The sequence below is a fragment of the Diabrotica undecimpunctata genome, chromosome 10 (genome assembly GCF_040954645.1).
Source record: "Diabrotica undecimpunctata isolate CICGRU chromosome 10, icDiaUnde3, whole genome shotgun sequence".
Lineage (NCBI taxonomy): Eukaryota > Metazoa > Arthropoda > Insecta > Coleoptera > Chrysomelidae > Diabrotica > Diabrotica undecimpunctata.
The window spans coordinates 61,338,831-61,362,491 of record NC_092812.1 but is presented as its reverse complement, the minus strand read 5'-3'; the positions used below and the strand labels follow the sequence as shown (position 1 = coordinate 61,362,491).

The 23,661-nt window shown below is 33.3% G+C and overlaps 2 protein-coding genes across 2 annotated transcripts in view; one reads left to right on the top strand and one right to left on the bottom strand.

The window, feature by feature from the left end:
• LOC140452022 (EH domain-containing protein 1-like) overlaps window positions 1-8,884 on the bottom strand; it is a 32,159-nt gene extending 23,275 nt beyond the window's left edge. The window contains exon 1 of the mRNA XM_072546043.1: window positions 7,314-8,884. Coding sequence (XP_072402144.1) covers window positions 7,314-8,718 — 1,405 coding nt within the window. The 5' untranslated portion in view covers window positions 8,719-8,884. The remainder of the gene's footprint in view (window positions 1-7,313) is intronic.
• Window positions 8,885-9,178: 294 nt separating this feature from the next.
• Window positions 9,179-21,874, top strand: rtet (major facilitator superfamily domain-containing protein rtet). The gene is made up of 6 exons (XM_072546044.1): window positions 9,179-9,812; window positions 10,108-10,266; window positions 10,355-10,537; window positions 15,685-15,934; window positions 19,718-19,885; window positions 21,585-21,874. The coding sequence occupies exons 1-6, from the start codon at window positions 9,483-9,485 to the stop codon at window positions 21,809-21,811; spliced, it is 1,317 nt and encodes a 438-aa protein (XP_072402145.1). The 5' UTR covers window positions 9,179-9,482; the 3' UTR covers window positions 21,812-21,874.
• The last annotated feature ends 1,787 nt before the right edge of the window (window positions 21,875-23,661 follow it).

Genomic DNA, 23,661 nt, shown 5'->3' with positions numbered 1-23,661 from the left:
TACAGTCGCATTATTAAAAGATAAACAATGTACCGATACATTCGGATGTACTTTAACCATAAAATGTGTCCTTACACAAGATAGGATATATTTAGAAGGAAAATTCCAAAAATATCCAATAACCAGAATACCATAGCAAAAATTGTCTAACATTTGTTACACATTTATCTATAAAATTCATTAAGAAAAAACTTTTCCCAGTCAATCCATTTCGATCTTATGTTACTTCCAACGTGTTTCCAACGTTTTTATTTAATCCAGCATGCTGTTGTTTGTATTTTATTTTTCTTATTTTTACTTGTAAGAGTGTTGTTTGATAATTGTTTATCAAGAAAAATGGATATAATCAAGAAGAGAATAAATCGTCAAAAGAAAGAAATACCTTGTGTGTTTTTTGAGAAATGAAAGTTTCCTTCTTTTAGTTTTGTTGAATTGTCCTGTATATTAATTAAATATATTTATCCAAATATAAGTTGCCTTTATCCGTTCGTTTTTTTCAAGTATGCCATACAGATCATGTTATGTTAGGGGAGGTGGCCTTAATGCTAATACGTACATTAGGCAAAGCATGGAAAAACATTTGGTACCTTATATGCATTTTGTAGGTGAAAAGTTTCTCTTAATGTAGGATAATGCTCGGTCGCACATAGCCAGGGTAACAATGCAATACTTTACAGAGACAAAGAGCAACAAAACCCGGAGAAGGCTTAATAACAGCCGCACACTTTAAACATCTAAGTGAAAATACTATCAAAAAATCAACCTACGTTTTTTTATAGTAGACATTTTTTAATATTAAAGTGAAACTTTACCACAAGTTTGGTTAACATCTACATACATAGCTCTTCCAAAGAAGCACAAGGCAAGAAGTTGCGACGATCACCGCACAATATCCGTAACCAGTAACGCTGTAAAGATATGTATGAAAATAATAGTATTTAATCGGATTAATAAAACACCAGGAAACTATGAAGAATAAAAAAAAAATACAGAAGCCTAGTAAAATAATTTGTTACAAAAGCAAAAAAGGAGAAATGGACAGAATTTGGAGAAAAGATGGAAACAAACAGTAAAGAGAATCAGAAACTGTTCTATGGAGTTCTAAAATCAACGAGAAAAGAAAAAATTTAAGACATAAACAAACAGTATAAAGAATAAAACTGGCGAATTTCTCACAGAAGAAAATGAAATAAGGAACAGATCAAAAGAATATGTCCAAGAGATGCTACAAGCTGACTGCTATCAAGAAGAAAACAACCTGTTGAACCAAAGAATAGAATATGATAATGTAGATCCTATGACCATAAACGAGCTACAAGAAGCTATTGCAGAAATGAAAAACGGGAAGGTCCTAGGATATGTTCTATGGGGCAGTGCAACAAATGTCTTGAAAGTTTTTATAGCCCAAAAGCGCATAATTCGCTTGATTTTTAATTTACCATATAGACATACGTGTAGAGAGCATTTTAGAAAATATCAAATACTCACTGTTCCCTCAATTTTTATATACAGAAGTATTCTGTATACAAAAGCTAATATCAATAGATTGAAATCAAATTCAGATGTACACAATTATCGTACCAGATAAAAAGATTTCTTTAGGACTCCTAAACATTTCACTTCTATGTTAGAAAAAAACCCTGATTATAGCGGCGTAAGGTTTTTTAATCAGCTTCCATCCAAATTAAAAAGTGAAGCAGATGATAGGGCATTTAAAAATAAATTGAAGACTTATTTCATCGAGTCATGTTTTTATAGTGTCTCGGAATTTTTGTCTTAGATATGTTGTATGTTGTTTCTATATTTCTGTGTATGTTTATATTGTATAGGTAGTCTTTAACGTTTCCTTTTACTTTGACATGTCCTATATTATGTAAATAATCTGCAAGGATGAATAAAGTTTTATTATTATTATTTATTATGACAGAATAACAAGTGAAATGATGAAAAAAATGGGACAAAATGCAACAGAGTGATTATTAAAGATACTTAATGCCATAAGGAGATAAGAACAGATACCAAATGACTGACAGAAGGCTCAGATAGTACCGATTTATAAAAAAAGACGATAGAACAGATTGCAACAACTACAGAGAACTCTTAAGTAATGCCATAAAAATATACGAAAAAATATTGAACAAAAGAATAACCGGAAAAATTGACAGTACACTTGAGGAATCACAAAGCAGGTTCAGAAACTGTAGGTAACATTTTGATCTTATCAGAAAGTGGTCAGTTCCGCACTAAGGTCCTCTTAACACTCTTACGTCTTCTATTTGTATGTGTGTTCCTTGTTTTATGATAACATAATCTATAATTGACTTGATGTTTCTTGTTGGTTGGACCCATATATACTTACGTATGATTTTATGTTGGTAGAATCCGAGTAAAACATGACAAGCTCATATCCATCTTGAAAGAAGCGTCTCCAGCGTTATTTAACATGTACTCGGAGCGCATATTCGAGCAAGCACTGGGACAACTACAGGAAAGCGTCTTAGTTAACGGAGTGCGTCTTAACATCATTAGATATGCTTGACGCATATCAGATATAAGTATAGAATATGGGCTGGATCTCAATACGAACAAATCAAAGTATATGGTAGTTAGTAAGCGCGAAATATTAAATACACATCTTTTGGTAAACCAACAGCCAATTGACAGGGTAAACAGCTACACATATCTTGGTACTAACATAAACAGTCAATGGGACCGCTCTACTGAAATAAAACAACGCATAGGAAAAGCAAGATCAGCGTTAGTAAAGATGAAGTCTCTTTTCAGTAGTCACGATTTACCACTTGGTACATCATCAGATGCTGTGTATTTTCTACATTATACGGAGTAGAGGTATGCACGCTCTCTGAAGCTTCTTTAGGAAAGCTCGAGGCCTTCGAGATGTGGTATTGTAGGCACATCTTACGAATTTCATGGGTGGATCGTGTGACTAATATTGAGGTCCTACGTAGAATGGGCAAGGAATGCGAGATCACTAACACAATTAAAGAGCGTAAATTAGAATATCTTGGCTATGTTATGAGAAATGAACACAGATATGGCTTATTGCAACTCATTCTTCAGGGCAAGGTTTGGAATGAGGGGACCAGGGAGAAGAAGAATATCTTGGCTTCAAAACCTAAGGAAGTGGTTCAATACGTCTGCAACCGGACTATTCAGAATAGCTGCAAGTAAAGTTAGGATAGCTATACTGATCCCCAACATCCGGATCCGGATAGGATAGAAGAATCCTATTTTCATTTATTTTAGCATCCCCGCATTTCCCCACGACATTGTCATTTGTTTTTTGCCTGTCTAAGCAATAAAAACTCCAAACAGCACAATTTCTTTGTCAGAAGACCATCAAACAAAGAATATAAAAATATCAGCAACAGGAAAAAAATATGTATCTGCGTATATAGACCTTAAAAAGGCTTTTTGAAAAGGTATTAATAACAAAATAATAATTTACAACAGCAATATGAATTATGTCCACTCCATCTATTCTTTGGTTATAAATATGTTTTGGCGGCTCCATCCCGTTCTTTCTTTCTATGTGACCTAACCACCGCAGCCGGTTTATTTTGATGGACCTAATAATATCAGGTTTGTCATACAGGCGGTAAAGTTCGAAATTATAGCGTCTACTCCATAATCCGCCCTCCTGTACTCCTTCATAGATATGCCGGAGGATTTTGCGTTCAAAGCATCTTAAACGTTCTTCATCGCTTTTTGTCATCGTCCATGTTTCCGACGCGTAGGTGAGGATGGGCTTGATAAGAGTTCTGTATATCACTAGTTTCGTTGTTTTTGTAACTAGGCTTGTTGTTAAAATGTTTATCTATTTGCCAGATATATCCGTCTGTTAATTTCTGCACTTACTGCATTATTCTGATTAATTTGTGAGCCTAGGTATATAAACTCTCTTACTCCTTCGAAAGTATATGTGTTAATCTTCTTGTAGAACTTTCGCGTTTCTGCTTGTGCCTTATAGTTCTCTAGTTCTTTTAGTTGGCTCTCTATATGCTCTTTCTTCTTTTTTTAAGTATTCGTTTTTCTTCTCGTCTCAACTGCCTATATAGAAACATGGAATGAAGTACTAAAAAAGTATGGAATGACAATTAATAAAAATAAAACAAAAGTTATGGTGATATGGGATAATGGAGAAGAAAAAAATATAATTATAAAAATAAAAGAAGTAAATATAGAACAAGCACAAACTTTCCAATATTTAGGAGCAGAAATAGAAGACAATGGAAAACAGAAGAAATAAGAGAAGATTTGCAAATAGAGCCAACATTAGAATATATATAGAAAGAAGGCAATTCAAATGGTGGGGTCATCTTTAAAGAATGTAGGATAAAAAACTGGTGAAAGAAATTTGGCAGGCAAAAACGCGAAGAAGAAAGGTAGAACACAACATTATGGGATTTAAAAATATTTTTTTTTTTTTATTCATACTGCCTTCTTTTTTAGTTACAGAAATTCTTAGTATAACTTATATCCTTTATTTGAGTTTTATCAAATTCGTAATTCTAAATTATCTGAAAAAGTAGTTAGTCATCTAAAAGGATTTTTTTCTAGAATTAATGATAACATCTTTTTCAGTTTTGAGTAGCATGACACAATTAATTGAACAAAAAGCAATAAAATGACAACGTTCACATGATACAATCAATATCAGTGGAATAATAATAAGCAAATACAAGATAAGACTCCAACATACATTTCAAATTGATAATTGCATTGAGTTACATAACATTTTAACAACTTAATACATATATACAACAATAATCAAATTAAAAACATCTGGCTGATCATCAAAAAATATATGAGAATAAATTAATTGGCATTTAAACTAACCTATATTTAATGGATCTCTTATCCATTTATAACAGTTATATTTTTGATAACTTATTTGCAAAAATGGGGATATAATTAAATACAATGTATCTGTGTTCATAGGGGGAAGTTACACTCTATCCCTTGTCTCCATTTGCTTATTTTCTGATAAATTCACAGTGGTTATAACAGCTCTTTAGTCCTATCCCATCCAAAATATTTATAATGATTTGTGGCCCCAGGTTAAAAAGTTCTGCATCCTGTATTTTATATAATCCATCTCATTTTCATAAGATTAATAGCAAGAGTTTGGCTCGTTCTTATTGATTCTCTCTACCAGCTGTCTTTTATGTACCTATTACTGCATCCATTACTGATTATACGTTTCTGAACGCAAATGGGGCATCCATCCCGGACCACATCATTGTTACTGGTAGCGTGATGCACAGGTTCGACGATCGATGCCACATAGGCGATTCAATAACGTCAGACCATCTACCAATACTAGTAAACTCAGACATCAAGTCACCTAGAACTCCAGCTCCCCCCAGACAAATAAGAGATTATCGTAGAGCAAACTGGCCACTCTTTAAATCTCCGTTACTTAACACGGTGTCTGTGGTCGGACGGGGAAAATCTAAGTGATTGACGGAGCCAGGTAACACCGAAATGGTAGCGTCAGTCACTGTTGGGTTAAACACACACACACACACATTCACACGGGGCAAAATGTGTCAAGTTGACTCTCGAAAGCTGAGGGCCTCTATTTTCGAGCATGCTCGACTTCAAAATTACAGTGCAATACACTGGTTTTGGGGCCGGGTATAAGCTCGAAAATAACACAGGAACAATAGTCACTAGAGACCCAACTCTTTCACATCTAGCTAAAAAAACACACACATTCACTCTGGAAAGAACATCCAAATCCAGACAAGCCTTTCACCTCTGGTTTGAATAGTGACTCCATCTCAACAGACTCCAAGACACTCCACCAGAAGACAATGCTAATGCCCCAGTGGTTTCTAGGACTGTTTGCTTTTGTTCTGCTATATTAAAACACATTCAAACTCAAGCCTGAAGAGGATCAACCGATCCTTAACAGGTACAAAAATTTTCACTCCTTTCGCAATATAGATATCCTTACCCTATCCCGCCAAATGAACATTGAGACGACTGTATCCACTCTTTCTTTGAACAAGTTTGGGTAGTCTTAATAATGGACATATAGTCAATTTCTTCACAGAACTTTTTGAAAATATCTCTCACAGTTCTTGTTTACTGTTAAGTACTGGTAAGTTACTCCAATCACTTTTCTCCCAGTAATATAAAAAATTTTCGAGAAAATTATCCAAGGAAAATTATATGAAGAATTAAACCAACATATTCCAGCACACTAGCTTGGATTTAAGGAAAAATCATCAACATCTATCCTCTTTCAATAGTAACATCCAATGCACAGGCAGCAAGATTACAAGAACTAAGGACTACTGTAGTTCTTGGATATTAAGAAGGCTTTTGACTCCATTTGGCATAAAGGATTACATCAAACTGCTTTAAGTATTCTAATTGACAATTTGGGAATCATTCACATGTGTGTTAAATTCATTTCAAAAATGCTCACTGCAAAAGACTAGCAGTTTGAAGATTTTTTGGGGATTACTTCGAAAAATCTAACAAGCTAGATAAAGAATTGTAAAATTATAGGCTTATAAATTATCTGAATTAAAGACCAGATATATTTGGGATAGACTTCTAGATATTTCCCAAAGATGCGACTTAATCAGAAAGCTAGTTCAACCTGTCAAGCTCTAGGGCAAACTTGCATCATTTTGCAATCATAAATAATTTGCTTGATATTTTAGGATCTTTCCTAAGGTAAGAATCTTGTGACAGTCATAGCTCAGTGGAAGATATACTATAACACAATTGGCTGCAGGTCTACTGGTTATAAAAATAAAAAGTTCCGAAAAAAAATAAGGATCTTAATCTAACAGGTATTAGATTTGGTGTGTAGTACTTCTATTCATGCTTTTATTACAAACAGTCTAACATATATCATATTTACTCAAATACACAAACAAGCTATGGTGCTATTTATATTGCTTAAAAAAATTATCTGTCATATGATGTCCACATGATGGACATAATGTGTCATGTTGTGAATCATAAAAGTTATTTAAATAATATAAACAGACAAGATGAAAGTTATTATTTTCTAACGGAATAAGTAAAAATACCATTTTATCAAGTCCAGCAATGATATATATGAGATATGACATGAGTAATACATAAATATATGTTTAAGAAATTTAATAAAAAAACAGTAACATCTGAAATGTGAATATCCTAATTTATTTTCTTGTATTATTTGTTCGTATATTTATGTGTATATAAAATGATGGCTTTAAATTGGAAATATAATATAATGTATATTATAAAATATAGTATACTCTATACAAATAAAAATTACTTACTCATTCCAGACACTTTTCCATCTATTGGCTTTAACGATTTGAAGATGTCATCATATTTATCTTTCTCTCTGCTTACAATCCAGTCCAACTCTCCTGCCCCAGCATCTATTCCTTCACCTCTCTTATAACCAAAAGGTGAAATTGTATCTTCTACACTTGTGAAGGCTCCACCTTGTACCATGTTATCACCATTTTTGGCAGATTTTTCCTCAGCCTCTAATGGAATTTTGGCCATTAATATTGATATGTCCTCAGCCAACATTCTGTCCACAATATCTAATAATTTTGGTTTTAGTGGATTAAATTTACTAAAATCAAGATTGGCTAAAACTTCCTGCATTTTCTTTATTTCTGGGAAATCACCTGGGGAAATCTGATGTTCTCTTTGTAGTTTATCATATATTTGACCCAAATTCTTAATGAGCTCTTTCTTTCTAGAATCTTTACCGAACATAGATGGCATTTCTTTTCTTAGTTCAGCTATTATGTAAGCATGTACTTTTGCGAGCCTAGCCCTTTTAATTAAATCATTAAGTTTTCTAAGAGCTGCATTCCTAGGTAAAGACTGCAAGTCTTTAAATAAATCTTGTTCCTCATCTTCAAAAAGTCTTCGATTTACATCATATCTTAATGGCTGGTCCCAAAATGAGCCTATGTAAACTCTGGCAACTTCAGGTGTTTGTAATACCTTTCCTAAAGACCACATAAGAGCTCCATACACTCTCATAAGTTGCTGATGATCAACCATATCTGCCTTGTTCAAAACAATACGAATTTTGTCATCGTGACCCCTTAAAGCTTCAATAGATCTTCTAAACTCATCAGAAATATCAAGTTTATGTGCATCAAAAAGCAATATAATTCTATCTACTCTCTCTGCGAACCATTCCAAAACACCAGTGAAGTCATAACCTCTATCAACCCTCTGCTTTTCTCCAGACAGTATACCAGGTGTATCTATAATTGAAATATTTTGCAATACTGGAGAATCAACTAAGGAACATTGAAGACGATTAAGAAAAGCATTGCCAAACTTGGACAGAGGTCTAAACTGCCTCTTAGGATCAACCACAAGAGCATTGCCAGGAATCATACCTTCCTTATTATCGTGCATGACAGCTATAAATCTATCTGTTGTAGGTTCGGGTCCAATTCGTATGCCTGGAAATTCTCTTTCCAACAGGTATTTAATAAAAGTTGTCTTTCCAGTGGAATACTGTCCTACAAGTAGGATCATAGGCTTTGCATCGAAATCTGAGTCCTCTAATTTTGGGGAGTGAAAGTCGTGAAACTGATAATGTTCTTCCAGCGGCAGCAGTTTATGTTTATATATCGTCTTAAGACCTTCCACCACATTTTGATATATTTCTTGTTTACTGTTATCCTTTGACAACCAACTGAACATTTTTGTACTGTGATTTTACGTAGCCAAATGCAAAATTTATTTTACGTACTTACGTATTTTACGTAAAATACTTAACACTTTCACAAATCTTTTACGAAAATGATAACAACATATCTATTCCTAATAATAACTTGGCAACTCCCACTTGAAATGATAATGACAGTACAATAATTGTTAAAGAATTTGACACGTTGGATCTGTCAAAAAAAAAAAACAATATTTTATAATGTTTTGTTTCAAAAGATATATTCTTATATTTTTGTGTTTGGACCTTTTTGGAATACATACATATGTGTGTTTTAATAAAATGTTTGTGTATTTTGTAATAAAAGCAACTATTTTGCTAGATACATATATGAAATATATATATAAAATTTTGCTACTATTCCAAACTAGACTGCTTATATGAGAGAAGAGAAATAAAAAGAAGAATAAATTCGTTTATTTATTTTATAACCTGTTTTTAGAATATTTATACACAAATTAAACAATCCACAAATTTGATGTGTTGGAATCGGAAGCAATGAGACCAACTTCCTTGTCACTTTCACTTTTTAATTTGAATTATTGGTTTTTAGGTTAAAAATATGGAAAAGTGATTCAGCATCAATCATTATAAATAAAAAAAAAACAGTAAATGTAGGCTTCCCAGTTCCCAGTGATAAATAAATAAAAGTTTATTTTGTGCCAAATCATCAGTATTAGTTTTTTATATAAAATTTAACATAATCAGTATTAAAATATCACACTTACACAGTCACAATATGTTAACTAAAAAAGAAAAGGTTCATAAAATGGTATATGTAATATTTATATCTTTACTATTAGATTTGTTTGCCTTTACTATGATATTACCTCTTTTACCTTCTTTATTGGATCATTATAAAATGAATGATAGCAAAGGATGGTACAATTGGCTGTCTAGCCAAATTCATGAATTTCAAATATTGGTGGGTGCTCCGGAAGAATATAATTCAGTGTTATTTGGAGGTTTCCTAGGATCTTTATTTAGTTTCCTGCAATTTTTAGCTGCACCTATCTGTGGAGGCCTGTCAGATATAATTGGAAGGAAAACAGTTATGGTTATTTGCCTAGTAAGTAATATGAAAATTTTAGTGCATTTTTCAATAATGTTTCAACACATGAGTGTAAAGTTTACTTTTATCAAAATTGTTTAATATTGTACACAACCGATTTGTTCCTTAAGAGAAAAATTTGTTAATTTAAATATATAAGTTTTGGATGCTTTTAGATACTCTGTACGAATGTTGCTAGGAATAAGGACTGATCTGGTCTGGTTAATCTTAAGTGTATTTTTAAAAGGAAAAAACTAGTAACCCCAATAAGCATTACACAACACACTGTTAGTAAAGATTTTTTTCTTTCTAGGTTGGTATATCACTTTCATATATTCTATGGGCACTATCCAAAAATCTTTTAATATTTATATTGGCTCGATTTCTAGGAGGGATTAGCAAAGGAAATGTATCATTAAGTATGGCAATTATTACTGATGTATCTTCCATAAACACTAGAGGTAAAGGAATGGTATGTATTGTAACCTTTTATTAAATTTGGATATAGGATATAATCCTAAATTGACAGATATGCTACTATATTAGTTATTCATTTGTAGGCACTAATTGGAATTGCATTTTCCTTGGGATTTATCGTTGGACCCCTAATTGGGGCAGGTTTTGCTGTATGGGCCAAAAAACGTTCTGGTGAATGGTTTATTGTCCCTGCACTTTTTGCGTTCCTGTTATCTCTTATTGATTTAATCTTCTTTGTGACAACATTTAAGGAGACTTTACCTGAAGTAAGTATTATACCCCTAATTGAATAATTAAGCTAAGAAATTGGTTTTTGTAAAGGAAAAAAAATAGGTATATTTTAGCTTTTTTTCCTCTGTAATTGTAAAATTGAAGAATTATTTATTTGAAAGAAGAAGTTTTCGAGGGCTTAATTTTCTTCATTCATTAAATCTCATTCATTAAAATTAGTTTGAATCTCCTTGTACTTGAAGCTCACGAATGCCATATCTCAAAACTAACAAGTCATGTCAAGTGCACAGGTGGAGGTAAGTACACGCTAGTCAGGAGTTCGTATAAGCCAAGGCTTTCCAAACTGTGCGTCGCGACGCCCTGGGGCGTCGCTTGTCACCGCGGACTTTTAATACATAAAATATATTTATTTGATTTTAAATGAGTATAAGATATATGTATTAATAAATAAATCAAATAAAAAATATAACATCAAGTCAATAGACCCTTGAATTATCCGAAATTATTCAAAAAATTGTTCAATCCGAAAATTATCCGATGGTCCACGAAATTATCCGAAAATCGGATAATTATTCGGACATTGGCAACACTAGAGTCGAGTGAGTGCCGGGCGCATTCTGTTCGCCTGTCGGCTTCCCTCCCCCGTGTTCCCCACTGTCGCGCGTTGTCATTTAGTCAGATTATGTTATGTCAGCAGTAGCTGTTGTTTTGTTTTATTATGCACGCGGAATTTTTTGTTTTGTTTAATTTAAGTAAAAAGAAGAAATGTAGGAAATATGACGACCAATATTTGGATTTACCTGCGTTATTAAAGGGAATATAAAACTTCCACAATGTGTTGTTTGTCACAAAGTGTTGGCGGCTGAAAGTATGCTTCGTAATAAACTAAAACTGCATTTGGAATCAACTCACAGTCATTTACAAGGTAAGCCAAGACCCAAGAGACTTTTTTGTAAGAAAATTGGCTTTGGTTTCAAGAGCATCAATTCCTACCAAAGCATTACTCGCCTTTTACATGGTAGCTTACCGTGTTGCCGAATGTAAAAAACCACATACGATCGGTGAGGAGCTGATCTTACCTGCAGCAGTTGATATGGTTGATGATTGGAGAATCGGCAGCTAAAGAAATAAAAAATATACTTCTTTCAAACAATATGGTTAGTCGCCGTATTCACGACATGGCAGAAGATATTAATGAGTAAATTGTGGGGAAACTTTCAGGTTTATTTGCCTTCAACTGGACGAGCCGACTGATAGTAATGATGATGCTCAATTGATGTTATGTACAGTACATACAAGAAACAAATATATGTGAGGATTTGTTATTTTGCAGAAAAATATGCGAAAGTTGTAAAGCTACTCATTTATTCGAGATTTTAAACTCATATATGACTGAAAATAATATTAACTGGGATAACTGTGTAGGCCTGTGTACGGATGGTGCCCGAGCGATGTCTGGACAGTATGGAGGACTACAAGCCCTCATCAAAACCAAGGCTCCAAGTGTAAAATGGACACATTGTGTCATACATAGAGAGGCCTTAGCAGCAAAGAACATTACACCTAAAGTGTACACACAGTAAACATTTAAGTGTTGTGATGGATAGCATTATTAAAGTGGTGAACTACATTAAAACACGACCTGCGAAAACAAGACTTTTTCATAAACTTTGTGAAGAAACGGGAGCCGAGCACACCTCTTTAATTTATTATTGCAACTCTCGTTGGCTGTCCAAAGACAACATACTCGCACGTGTATATGAATTAAGAAATGAATTTTACACGTATCTACATACAGAATCACATGATGATGCACAAAACTATTAATTCAGAGTTTATAATAAAATTAGCATACCTCTGTGACATATTTTCTTTCTTTCTTTCTTTCTCCCCTCCCTTTTACCCTATCAGGGTGTCGGATTTGGGCTAGCTATTTTAATTTTTGTTTGATTGTAGCTGTTTGATTTTTGTTTACGTTTTCCCGCCTCTACAACTTGCTGTATCCATTTTTTTCTTGGTCTGCCTCTTTTTCTTTTTCCGATGTTTTTGCTTCATAAATTTTTCTTGTTATTCTATTGGATTGCATCCTCATCAGATGCCCATACCAGTTCATTTGTCTCTTTGCTATTTTGTTCATTATCGGTTCCTGGTTGGCCATTCTCCTAATAGTCTCGTTGCTTAATCTATCCCATTTTGTCTTTCCAACTATCCTTTTTAGATGTCTCATCTCCATTGCGTTTATCCTGCTCTTATGTTTTTCCAGAATTGTCCAGTTTTCACTTGTATAGAGCATAGTCGGTATCACTATTGTGTTATATATTTTTATTCTTGTTTCTCGTGCAAGTTCTCTTTTTCCCATTATTGGGGCTAACACATATTATATCTTGTTTGATTTCTTTGCTCTATTTGTTATTTCCCAGTCTATTTTTCCGTCATTAGTTATTATACTTCCCAGGTATTTGTAAGTTGTTACTATTTCCAATTCTGAGTTTTTACATTTTATCTTTATTTGGTTATCTTCCTTATCTCCTTTACCGCTGATTATCATTATCTTACTTTTTTCCTCGTTTATCTCAGTTTTTAGTTCTTCTATTTATTCTACCCATATATCCATTAAGGACTCTATTGTTACCGGTTGTAATCTGCGGTAACCTATTATTGTCTGTAGTTGATTGGTTCTGACTCTAGTGTTTCTTATCAATTCGTTCATTACTATTATGAATAGCAAAGACTATCTCCTTGTTTAATACCTCTCTTCCAATTAAATTCTTCCGATCTTTCCCCTGTTATTTGTACCCTTCCTTTTACCTCTTTGTAAGTACTTTCTATAATTTTTATCAATGCATTAGGTACATTTATTTTCCTCAAGCATTTTCCTATAATATGTCTTTCTATCGTGTCAAATGCTGCAAATTATTTTGTAATTCTTCTTTCTCTATTCGTTGCTTGACCTCTCCTTGGTTCTTTTTACTCCTTTTGTGAGATCCTCTGTAATCCATATTTTTTCGGTGTTCACATTCTTAAGTTTGTATTTGTTTCTTAAGATTGTTGTTTTTTCTTCTTCGCTTTCTTGTTCAATCAAACATGTTTTTGTGCCTATTTTTTGTACTCTTTTAATATTAGTTTTGATTTCAAGATGATTTTCTAACATAGTAGTCATTCCTTCTTTCAATGTTTTTGGGTCTTTATTGTATTGCTCCACTAATGATTATATTCTTTTTTCTTTGTCTAATCTTTCCAAATGATTTTAGATCATTTAATTCTTCCGTTATCTTTTTGTTATCTGTTTTGGTTAGTTCGTTTTCTCTTTTCAGTTCTTCTTTCTCTTTTGTCCATTCTTCCTTCACCCTTTCTGTTTCCAGTTTTATGATTTTTATTTCTTCATTATTTAGTTTTATCTCTTCTTTAACTTCATTTATATATCTTCTGATCTCCTTATTTTCTTCCTTCATTTCTGTTTTCAGCTCTTTTATTTCCGTTTTAATCTCCTTATTTATTTCTTCTAGTAGTTTCTTTAGTTCTTCCATTTCGCGATTTTTTATGTTATCCTTTGGAGGTGTTCTTAACGTAGCTTTGCTTCTTTTGAAGGCTTCCTCCTCGTCGGATGAGTTATCGTGTTCTGGTTTATTTCTTTTGCTGTTCATTCGATTTTGGTACCTCCTATATTAATATATATTTTCTATATTAATATACACCAATACAGTATTTTCCTATATTAATTAAACTTTTTTATTACAATAACAATTAATATTTATTATTTTAATTTAATTTAATTCTAATCTTAACTTTAAACTAATTTATTCTAAGGCCGGATCTGGATTTTTGTAATAAACTTATGAGACTTTTATTTTAATATTTAATTTTTGTCGGCACTAATTACTTTCTTATCTGCCAAGAAACCAAAAAACGCGTAGGAATGCGTAAGCGGGTCGACCCCTCGGACTTAAAACATTCGCCAACACCAGTTTTTTAATCTTTCAGACAATTATTTATTTACTCAAAACTTGTTAAAATTATTAAAATGGTTATATCTTACTTGTCTGATGGTATTTCCTTTATTCACTACTATCGCCTGTATGCACTTAACTTTTAACTCTTATTTTTGAACTTTGTTGAATTTTCTAACTTGTAATTCCCCAATTATTTAAAGTTTATTACGAAGCGAAAATCAACAAAACTACTGTGTCACTTGCAGGACCGTCTCCCTGTGACATATTTAACAAACTAAATGATCTTAATAAGTCTTTGCAGGGAAACAATACTCATGTCCTGCAATTGGCATATAAAATTACTGGTTTTCAGAAGAAGTTGCTCTTATGGAAGATCAAGAAATTGACTGTTTCCCTGCTTTACAAGGTATTCTATAAGAAAAATCGATAGAAATCCTTGATCCCTCTTTAAAAAATATGCTTACACAACACATGTTATCATTGAGCGAACACTTTGAAAAACATTTTCACCCGAAGATATAGAGCAATATGACTAGGTGAGAAACCCTTTCCTGTCATCCGCGCCATCGACACTTTCAAGAGAGAAAGGACAACTGACAGAATTGTCCTGTGATTCCAGCCTAAAGCTTCAATACGACAAGGAATTTCTCATGAATATCATGCCATCAGCACTGCTGCATTAAAGGTTTTATTTACCATTGCGTTTTCGTCTCAGGACTAGCAACCTCCAGTGGAGTCTTACGTTGTCATGTCAACTATTAATGTTGTAACTTAAGCATCATAGTTTGTAAAGTTAAATAACGTAATTCAAAGTTAATTCAACAACATTTAAAGGGTTTTTACCCATATATTTAGTGGCTTTTAACATGTACATCTAGATAGCACTGATGATGGAATATTAATTCCGAAAACGTTCTGTGTTTTTAAAACTGAAAACTTCCAATTAGGAAAGAAGTATTGAAAAAAAATTAAAAATAGTGATTTTTGCTATAAAATCAATGACGTCATTATTTTAAACTGATACTTTTGACATAAATCCATATTTTCATACCAAAACTTCAATTTCTTCAAGGATTCGTTTTGAAACAAATTTCTTTACTTTTTACACATATTACAATTTTATTTGACTGACCTATTTATTTATATTTATGTTTGACTTGTAAAAGTACTTTTGTAATATTACCAATAAACAATCTATCTAATATAATTACACATACATTGTTGTGTTTTAGGAGAAACGTGCCAAAGATGTTAAAGTCACAGTGAAAAATATGCTATCTTTAATAAACGTCAAAAGTCTTTTTGATTTCACTGCCGTAACTGGCCTTCCTAGAGATGAACAAAAAAAGTTAAAAACATTGGGCTTTCTATATTTTGTTTATTTGCTTATATACAGTGGCTTGGAGTTTACTCTTACTTTTCTTACACATCACCGATTTAATTATACTGCAATGCAGCAAGGCTGGATGTTTTTTGTGATAGGTAAGTATTAAACAAGTGTTGCCTTGTTAAATAAGTAACAGAACAAATGCAAAACAAGTTACAGAAAAAAATGAGCATTGTGGCCAATTAAAAGATATAAATTGTTGTACAGTACGTAAATCTTTCAGCTGGACATAGATAATACGGGTGTTTCAAAAAGGTATGTCATAAATTAAATCACGCATTCCGGGGACAAAAATAAATTGATTGAATCCAACTTACCTTAGTACAAAAGTGTACACAAAAAAAGTTACAGCCCTTTGAAGTTACAAAATAAAAATGTTTCTTTGCATTATCTCCTAAACTACTTGACATTTTGTAATAAAAATGGACACGTTATTTCTTGTTCTGAATTCTGTTCTTGAAATTCAGAGTCATGGCGCATCTTAAAGTCGCTCCAAAGAAATAAGACAGGGAAAATCAAGATCGGTCAAATCAAAGAAAACGAATGGCAAGAATACTATAAAAAATTGCTAACCGAAGACCGCCCCGAATTCAAACAATCAGAAATAGACGGAATAGAAATCTACACACATGACGAAATCGAATTAAGCCTAGTTGAGGTAAAAAGAACGATCAAAACTCTAAAGAACAAAAAAGCAGAAGGTCCCGGCGGAATACCAAATGAATTGATAAAAAACGGATCGGAAAAGTTATTCCGTATGATACATAAAATGTTTGAGAGAGCACTGAATGGAGAAGACTTACCGGCAGAATGGACCCAAGCATATATGACATCAATATACAAGAAAGGAAATAGAAAAAACTGTGAAAACTATCGGGGAATCAGCATTATATCGTCTATAGGCAGACTGTATGGAAAGACCATAAAGGAAAAATTAGAAATATATATACAAGATAAAATCGGAGAAGACCAGGCAGGTTTCACAGCGGGGAAAGCATGCTTAGATCACATTTACACGGTCGAACAACTAATAGAAAAAAGAATGGCCAAAAATAGATCCGTCCATCTGGCTTTTGTTGATCTTAAGAAGTCATATGACTCAATACCTAGAACCAAGCTATGGGGAGCAATGGAAGACATCGAAGTTCCACGAAGATTAATAAACGCGGTAAAAGCACTCTACAAGAATAACGAAGTAGCTATCAAAACGGGCAATAGAATATGCAGTCCATTTAAGACGACAAAGGGACTACTACAGGGTTGCTCCACATCCCCCACCCTGTTCAAAATATTCCTGGAAAAACCCTGAAACCATGGAAAAGAAAGTGCGAAGGAATGGGTATACCAGTAAGGAACGAATATCTATATACGCTAAGTTTTGCCGACGACCAAGTAGTGATCGCACAAGTCGAGGATGACCTCAGTTTTATGATGAGAAAACTGAAGCAGGAATATACAAAGAATGGGATGGAAATAAACCTAAAGAAAACTGAATACCTAACAACGGAGAATACAGAAATAAAACAGCTGGAGATAGACGAAGGTAAACAAATCAAAGGAACAGACAAGTATAAGTATTTAGGTTTCATAATATCAAACAAAGGAACAACGGAGGAAGATATAAAAAATAGACTAGGACAAACAAGAGACTGCATACGAAAATTGAACCCGGTACTATGGGATAAGAACATCAGCATGAAAACAAAGAAAAAAATATATAATACCATGACAAGAAGTATCCTCACTTATGGGTGTGAAAATTGGACAATAAATAAGAAAACCAAAAACAAAATAAGAGCAACAGAGATGGAATTCCTAAGGAGAAGCTGCAGAGTAACAAGAAGAGATAGAATAAATAACATGGAGATTAAGAGGAGAATGGGAATGAACTCCGACATAATAGACTACATCGAACAGAAGAGGTTAACCTGGTACGGACATGTCAGAAGAGCAGACCAAAATCGGTGGATAAATAGAATAACAGAGTGGAGCCCGATAGGAAGAAGAAAGAGAGGCAGACCCCGAAGATCTTTCAGAGATGAGGTGGACGAAGCAATGAGTAGAAGAAACCTACAGGAAGGACTGGCTAAACAGGAAAAATTGGAGAAAACGGTTGAGTGAAGGAATACAGTGAAAACTGTGGAAATCCTTGTATATATGTCTGTTTACTGCCGTCGTAGGATCAATTACCAGGAGGATTATATTTGTAACAATATGATTCATGAAAACTTACAGTATTGTGCGAATTAATGTGAACAAACAGAATTAATTTGTAGATATGATTTATTTAGGCCAAAGGTAAATTTAGATACACTTACATGAGATTTTTTCAATTATTAGTATTAATATGTCCCCCTTTTACTTTTATGACTTCCTGGAGTCTTCTAGGCATGGAATCCACAAGTTTTTTGGAATTGTTTGTGATTGCTTCATCTCTAAACCACACCTTAATCACTGCTTCCACCATTTTTGTTTTTGTCGTAGTCAAATTTTTCCAGTTTAGCCTTACATATTGCCTACAAATTTTCAATAGGATTAAGATCAGGTGAATTCCCAGGCCAATCAAGAAGGGTAATATTATTATCCTTGAAATATTCTTCGATATCATAATCTTCGATACATGGCACGGAGCTGAATATTCGTTGAAAAATTGCAGTCTCTTCGGCCTGTACTTTGTCAAGCTCTATAGCTAAGCGTTGCTCTAGCATGGCTTTGTACTTTTCACTGTTCATCATACTTTCAATAGGAATAAGAGTGCCAGTTCCTGAGTATGAAAAACAGCCCCAGAACATTTTTTTGGTGGGATGTTTAACTGTTTGGTTAATATGGCTAGCTGAAAGTGACTCATTGGCTGCCTTTCGTACGAATTTTGATCGCTGGCCCTGCACTAGGAAGTGGGTCTCATCAGAAAATAACACTTTTCTCCAATGAGCGTATTTTTTGCCCAATTTAGTCTTTTTTTTTTCATCATAGGCGCTGTCAGAAGTTGTTTCTTCTGCGGTCTCACGGCTCTTCTCCCTCCTTCTAAGAGACGTCTGCGTACCGTTGAGTCGTGAATTTTTATTCCAGCCTTTTCTAAATCTTGCTGGATGTCATAACTTCTTTTTCTGGGATGAAGTTTGCTATCGCGCAAAAGAAAAGGCTTCATCTCGAGGAGTAGTCTTCCGTTTTCTTCCACATTTTCCTTTCCGCTGCACTTCAACTGACCCTGTTTCCTTTTGTTGTTTAATTATTTTGTTTACTGCACCCAAACTTACACAACACTCCTTTGCAATTTCTCTCTGAGTCATTGGTATATGCTCAGTAAGTGTTATGATCCTTTCTCTTTTCCTAGGAGTGATATCCATATTAAAAAGTCAAACCTGATTGCACAGTTAAATCAATTAAAATAACACCAACTTGCACATAACCTGAGATATAACAAAATATAATGATATAAAACACAAAGTACGTGTTTTAAACAATATACTAATAAGGTTTTGAGGTTATGTTGGTTTTTTGACAAAACAGTTGACAAAATAGGCACAGCAGGTGTGCCAACTTATGAAAACTGAATTTCAATCTCTGTTCACATTAATTCGCACAATACTGTATTTTATAAACTAGATCTAATGTATTATTTTTATTATTATAAGCCGAATTATAATATTCTATTGTTACAATATAAAGTGACCAACAAGGAAACATTGTTTACGCGCCGCCAATGATCGAATTCAAAATTTCCGAGAATTCATGATGGGCACATGATTTCGGCTACATTTCACCACTTACAGCGCGTGATTTTGGATGACCAATTTAATTTTTATTTGCCAGACTGTAACAGATTTCAATTATTCAAATATAAACGTCTTTCTTTCCTTAATAAAAACATTTTTTAGGTTTAACAATGTCTGTGATACAAGGTATTTATGTGAGAAGAATACATCCCAGTAAAATTAAATCAATAGCCATAAAGGGATTGTGGTTAATTATACCGTCCTTTATATGTGTTGGAATAGCATTTGAATTTTTCGTTCTGTATTTGGGACTGCTACTGTTTGCTATTTGTAAGTATATTTTTGGATTTATTTGTCTAGGAGTAAATATTGAACGTGCTGGGATTTTTTCAGTTATGAGTATTAAGGCAAAAGCATCAAAGATGCAGTGAAACTTCCCTTTTTCCTCTTGCTGTAAGAGATCAAGAAACCAAACATTCACTATTATTAACACAAAGTTATACTCTGTCATGAACACTATTTACATTGCAGAAAGTGTCGTGAAGGCATGCGAAAAATAAAAGAGGATGGTTGTTTCCTGTTTCTTATCCACAAACAAGCTCTTTGGCTGGACATTAAACTAACAATGAGATTGTCTCATGACAACACAAACCAATGTTAAGAGTAGTCTCAGTGGATCTAGATTTTACCTCAGGGGTATGTTGTTCGAAAATTGTTTATTTATGTTACTTTCATGTTGTGTTATGCTTCAACTTTCACACCGAATGAAAACTCTCACTTTAGTGATTTTAATGGAAAAAATCAAGAATGTCGGAAAAACACACCAAAAAAACACATACACACGCAGTTATATTGGACAATAGGCCTCTGTGCAGGTAGAGTACTTGAGCTACTGTGACCAACGACATACATTTTATACTAAACTGCTAAAGACAGTGAATAGGCACTCAAAACTGGAAGACAATTATTAAATCTTTGTCTGACCTGTTTATCCTAACCTAAATGAACATCCTGTTTTCAAGATGAAATATTCAGAGTTGTTATACAATAGGGTTATCCAGGGGAGCCTTCAGCACAGTAGGGCAGCTTCAACATATTACTATTGGATCTATCGGGTGTTGACCGGAAGCTTATATTTAGAGGATATACCGAAATCTCGAGGATTTGTATACTTAATGGAAGATTGGTTGCAGTGCAACCGCTGTACGACAGATGGCTTCCAGAGAAGAAAAAACACAAAGTTTTTTAGTAGTTTCTTCTTAATACTAGGACTCTGTCAAACTAACGGCTTAAAAGAAATTCCTTCAACTGTCACTAACTTTTTTAAATGTTTTTATAATTGTTCTTTCGTTTTGCTGATCTTTACATTAGTGTAAAGTACGTGTCAGACGGTCAAATATTTGAGCAAACTGACGTAATGACTTCATAATTACAATTTGTTTAAATTTTAAAAATCTACCTGTCACACAATCATTCAAATTTGATGAAATTAAAGTATGTCAATGGAATTAATTGTCCCTTTTGCTTATTTATTAGTCCCTTGTGCTTTATTTACGATTCAAATTTTTCTTATCCACAATCAAAATAAAAAGGATGAAAGAATTTTTTATAATAATCTAGATGCTTCACATTATATAAACAACTTCTTTCTCGATATAAATCAATTATGTAGAAATTGGCTCCTGAAATTTTTCCAGGCTCCAAGATATTTTATACTTTTATTTTTCCTTCATAACAAAATAGGAAGACAAGTAAACCACACACTGTCAACCAAGGAAAATTAATTTCATCTCGTTGTGTCTCGACCGCTGATTGTCATTTGTCTTTAGATATTTTTCGACCAATCAAAATTAAATTTTGTTCAAACTGAGTGTGACAAATAGAAGATCCTATATTTTTAGATGATTTGACCAAATTCACGATATGGTGTCATGCTGTCAATTTTTTGGTTTGGTCAAACTAATTTGATCAAATATTTGACCGTGTGACACGGACTTACCGTTCTATTTTAATTCTAAATTTCTTGTAGCAACAGCAATGGTGGTTCCGAGTATAATGACAATGGCGTCGGAATATGGTACGGAGCAGCAAAAAGGAACAGTTATGGGTATTTTCAGATCTCTAGGTGCTCTAGCCCGAGCTATTGGACCAATTTTAGCAAGCGTGGCATTTTGGAGCGTAGGCTCTAAAATTACTTACCTAACAGGTGCAGTTTTCTTAATTTGGCCCGCTGTGACTTTAAAGCAAATAAGATAAATAATTGTTAAAGACTTATTTTATTTATAACAGTTTTTATATATAAAGTTATTTTATTTTTAATTGATTTTTACTTCTAAAAATGCTGTTTTCTCCAACGTAAACTCAGAAAAAGTATTGATAAAATTAAGAATGAAATAATGGACAATGATTTGTGATTCCCAGGCGATGGGTGCAAAAAATAAAAATGGAAATCTTAAAAGAATCAAATCTACCAAATCGCTCAGAAAGGAACCAGACCTAACTTTACAGCTGACACTCGTTAAATTGTTATTATGGTCATCAGGTTAGGTTATCAAAATAAACAAAATTTTGCTTCTTTATTTTTCTAAAAACTTTTCAAGTTTAGAAAGCATATTAAAAATAATATTGTGCGTACTGGTTAATTCGGTTAGTGCTTTTTATATTTCATAAATAATACATCCCAAAAAGCTGAGGATTGCTGAAATATTTTAAGATATAATTTTGAGGTGATATGAGTAATGGCCAATAATAATTGTAGCGCTTGTTCCCAATATCTCGGTACTGATTAAAAGCAAATGCGACAGTTGCCGTTCAAAGATACACATTGCAAAAAAATCCTCTGGCTTGTCTACATCCGAGATACGGGCAATTATTTTTCCGAAACGTCTACTTATACACTTTTGCGCTATCTGTCGTGATACATTTAAGAGTGTCCCTATGCTTGTGCGAAGACTTGCCAAACTGGAAGAAGAAATCACCAGTCTCAAAGAAAAAATTACATTAATGGAAAATAGCAATTCACAGATGACAAGTCTCAGATGTGTGAGGTCTTTCGTTTACTTGGATTACAGCAGAGGAATCCACCATATTATTATCACATGTCCGAGTTAGCAAAGTATCTAATTCCAATCAAGCTAAACCAGTCAATGTTATTTGTTAAGCTATTACGGTGAAAGACAAGAACTGTCGTGACATGTCAGGAGCTATATTTATATATAATAAATAAAATGATGTGTAATAATTTACCTTGCGCCAATCATCAATAGACAAGTCTTTATGGATTTTGGCCCAAGCTAAGCGTTTGTTGAGCATTTGTGGTGTTAGTTTTGGCTTCTTAACAGGCCTGCTACATTTGAAGCCCATGCCATACAAATTTTTTTCGTACGGTTGCCACCGATTCTGCTTCTTCCAATTTATTTCTTAAATCTCTATGGATGGCTCTTCTGTGTGTTACAGCAAAAATTTTTAAAATTCGTTGTGTCCTGGGGGGACTGAATGTTTTTTGCCAGATCGGCCTTTCCGAACTGACGTCACAGGTCGCTTATCTTTGAGTTTTTGACTTAATCTTCTCACTGACGACTGGGATACACCACATTTTCGTGCTATCTCTCTCTCTCTCTGACTAAGTGATGTATTCTTTAATAGAGCAGTTATGGACGAGATTTTCTCAACACAAAGATCTTTAGATTTACCCATCTAAAAATTCCAATCCAAGATTAATCCTCTTGTTTTATGATTAAGAATTAACTAAAATCAAAAGTAACACTGACATTTATGTAATAATGTCAATACTTACTAGTGCAAATCCACCAAAAATCTATATAATCTAAGTAAAAAACTCAAAATGTAAAACAATTAGTTACTCTTGAAGAAGAATTTTTTCCATTTTATACTTAACTATGTACCCAATAGTTATGCAACCCATTCAACACCTTAGTATTCAAGTGAACATACTTTCAGTGTGATTAAAATAAAAAAAAAACTGAAATTTTTATGGTGAGTATAATAAATTGAGCAGGTACTGTATATTGTGATTAAAACTAAATGGGATTATCCCATGTATTAAATAAATAAATTTAAAAAATGAATGAAAGAGTTACTTGCTG

Bases quoted from the DNA above. Each gene is read 5' to 3' on its own strand.
- rtet (XM_072546044.1), top strand. From the start codon at position 9,483: ATGTTAACTAAAAAAGAAAAGGTTCATAAAATGGTATATGTAATATTT. The intron at 9,813-10,107 runs GTAAGTAATATG...TTTTCTTTCTAG, and splicing joins CAGTTATGGTTATTTGCCTA to GTTGGTATATCACTTTCATA. The intron at 10,267-10,354 runs GTATGTATTGTA...ATTCATTTGTAG, and splicing joins ACACTAGAGGTAAAGGAATG to GCACTAATTGGAATTGCATT.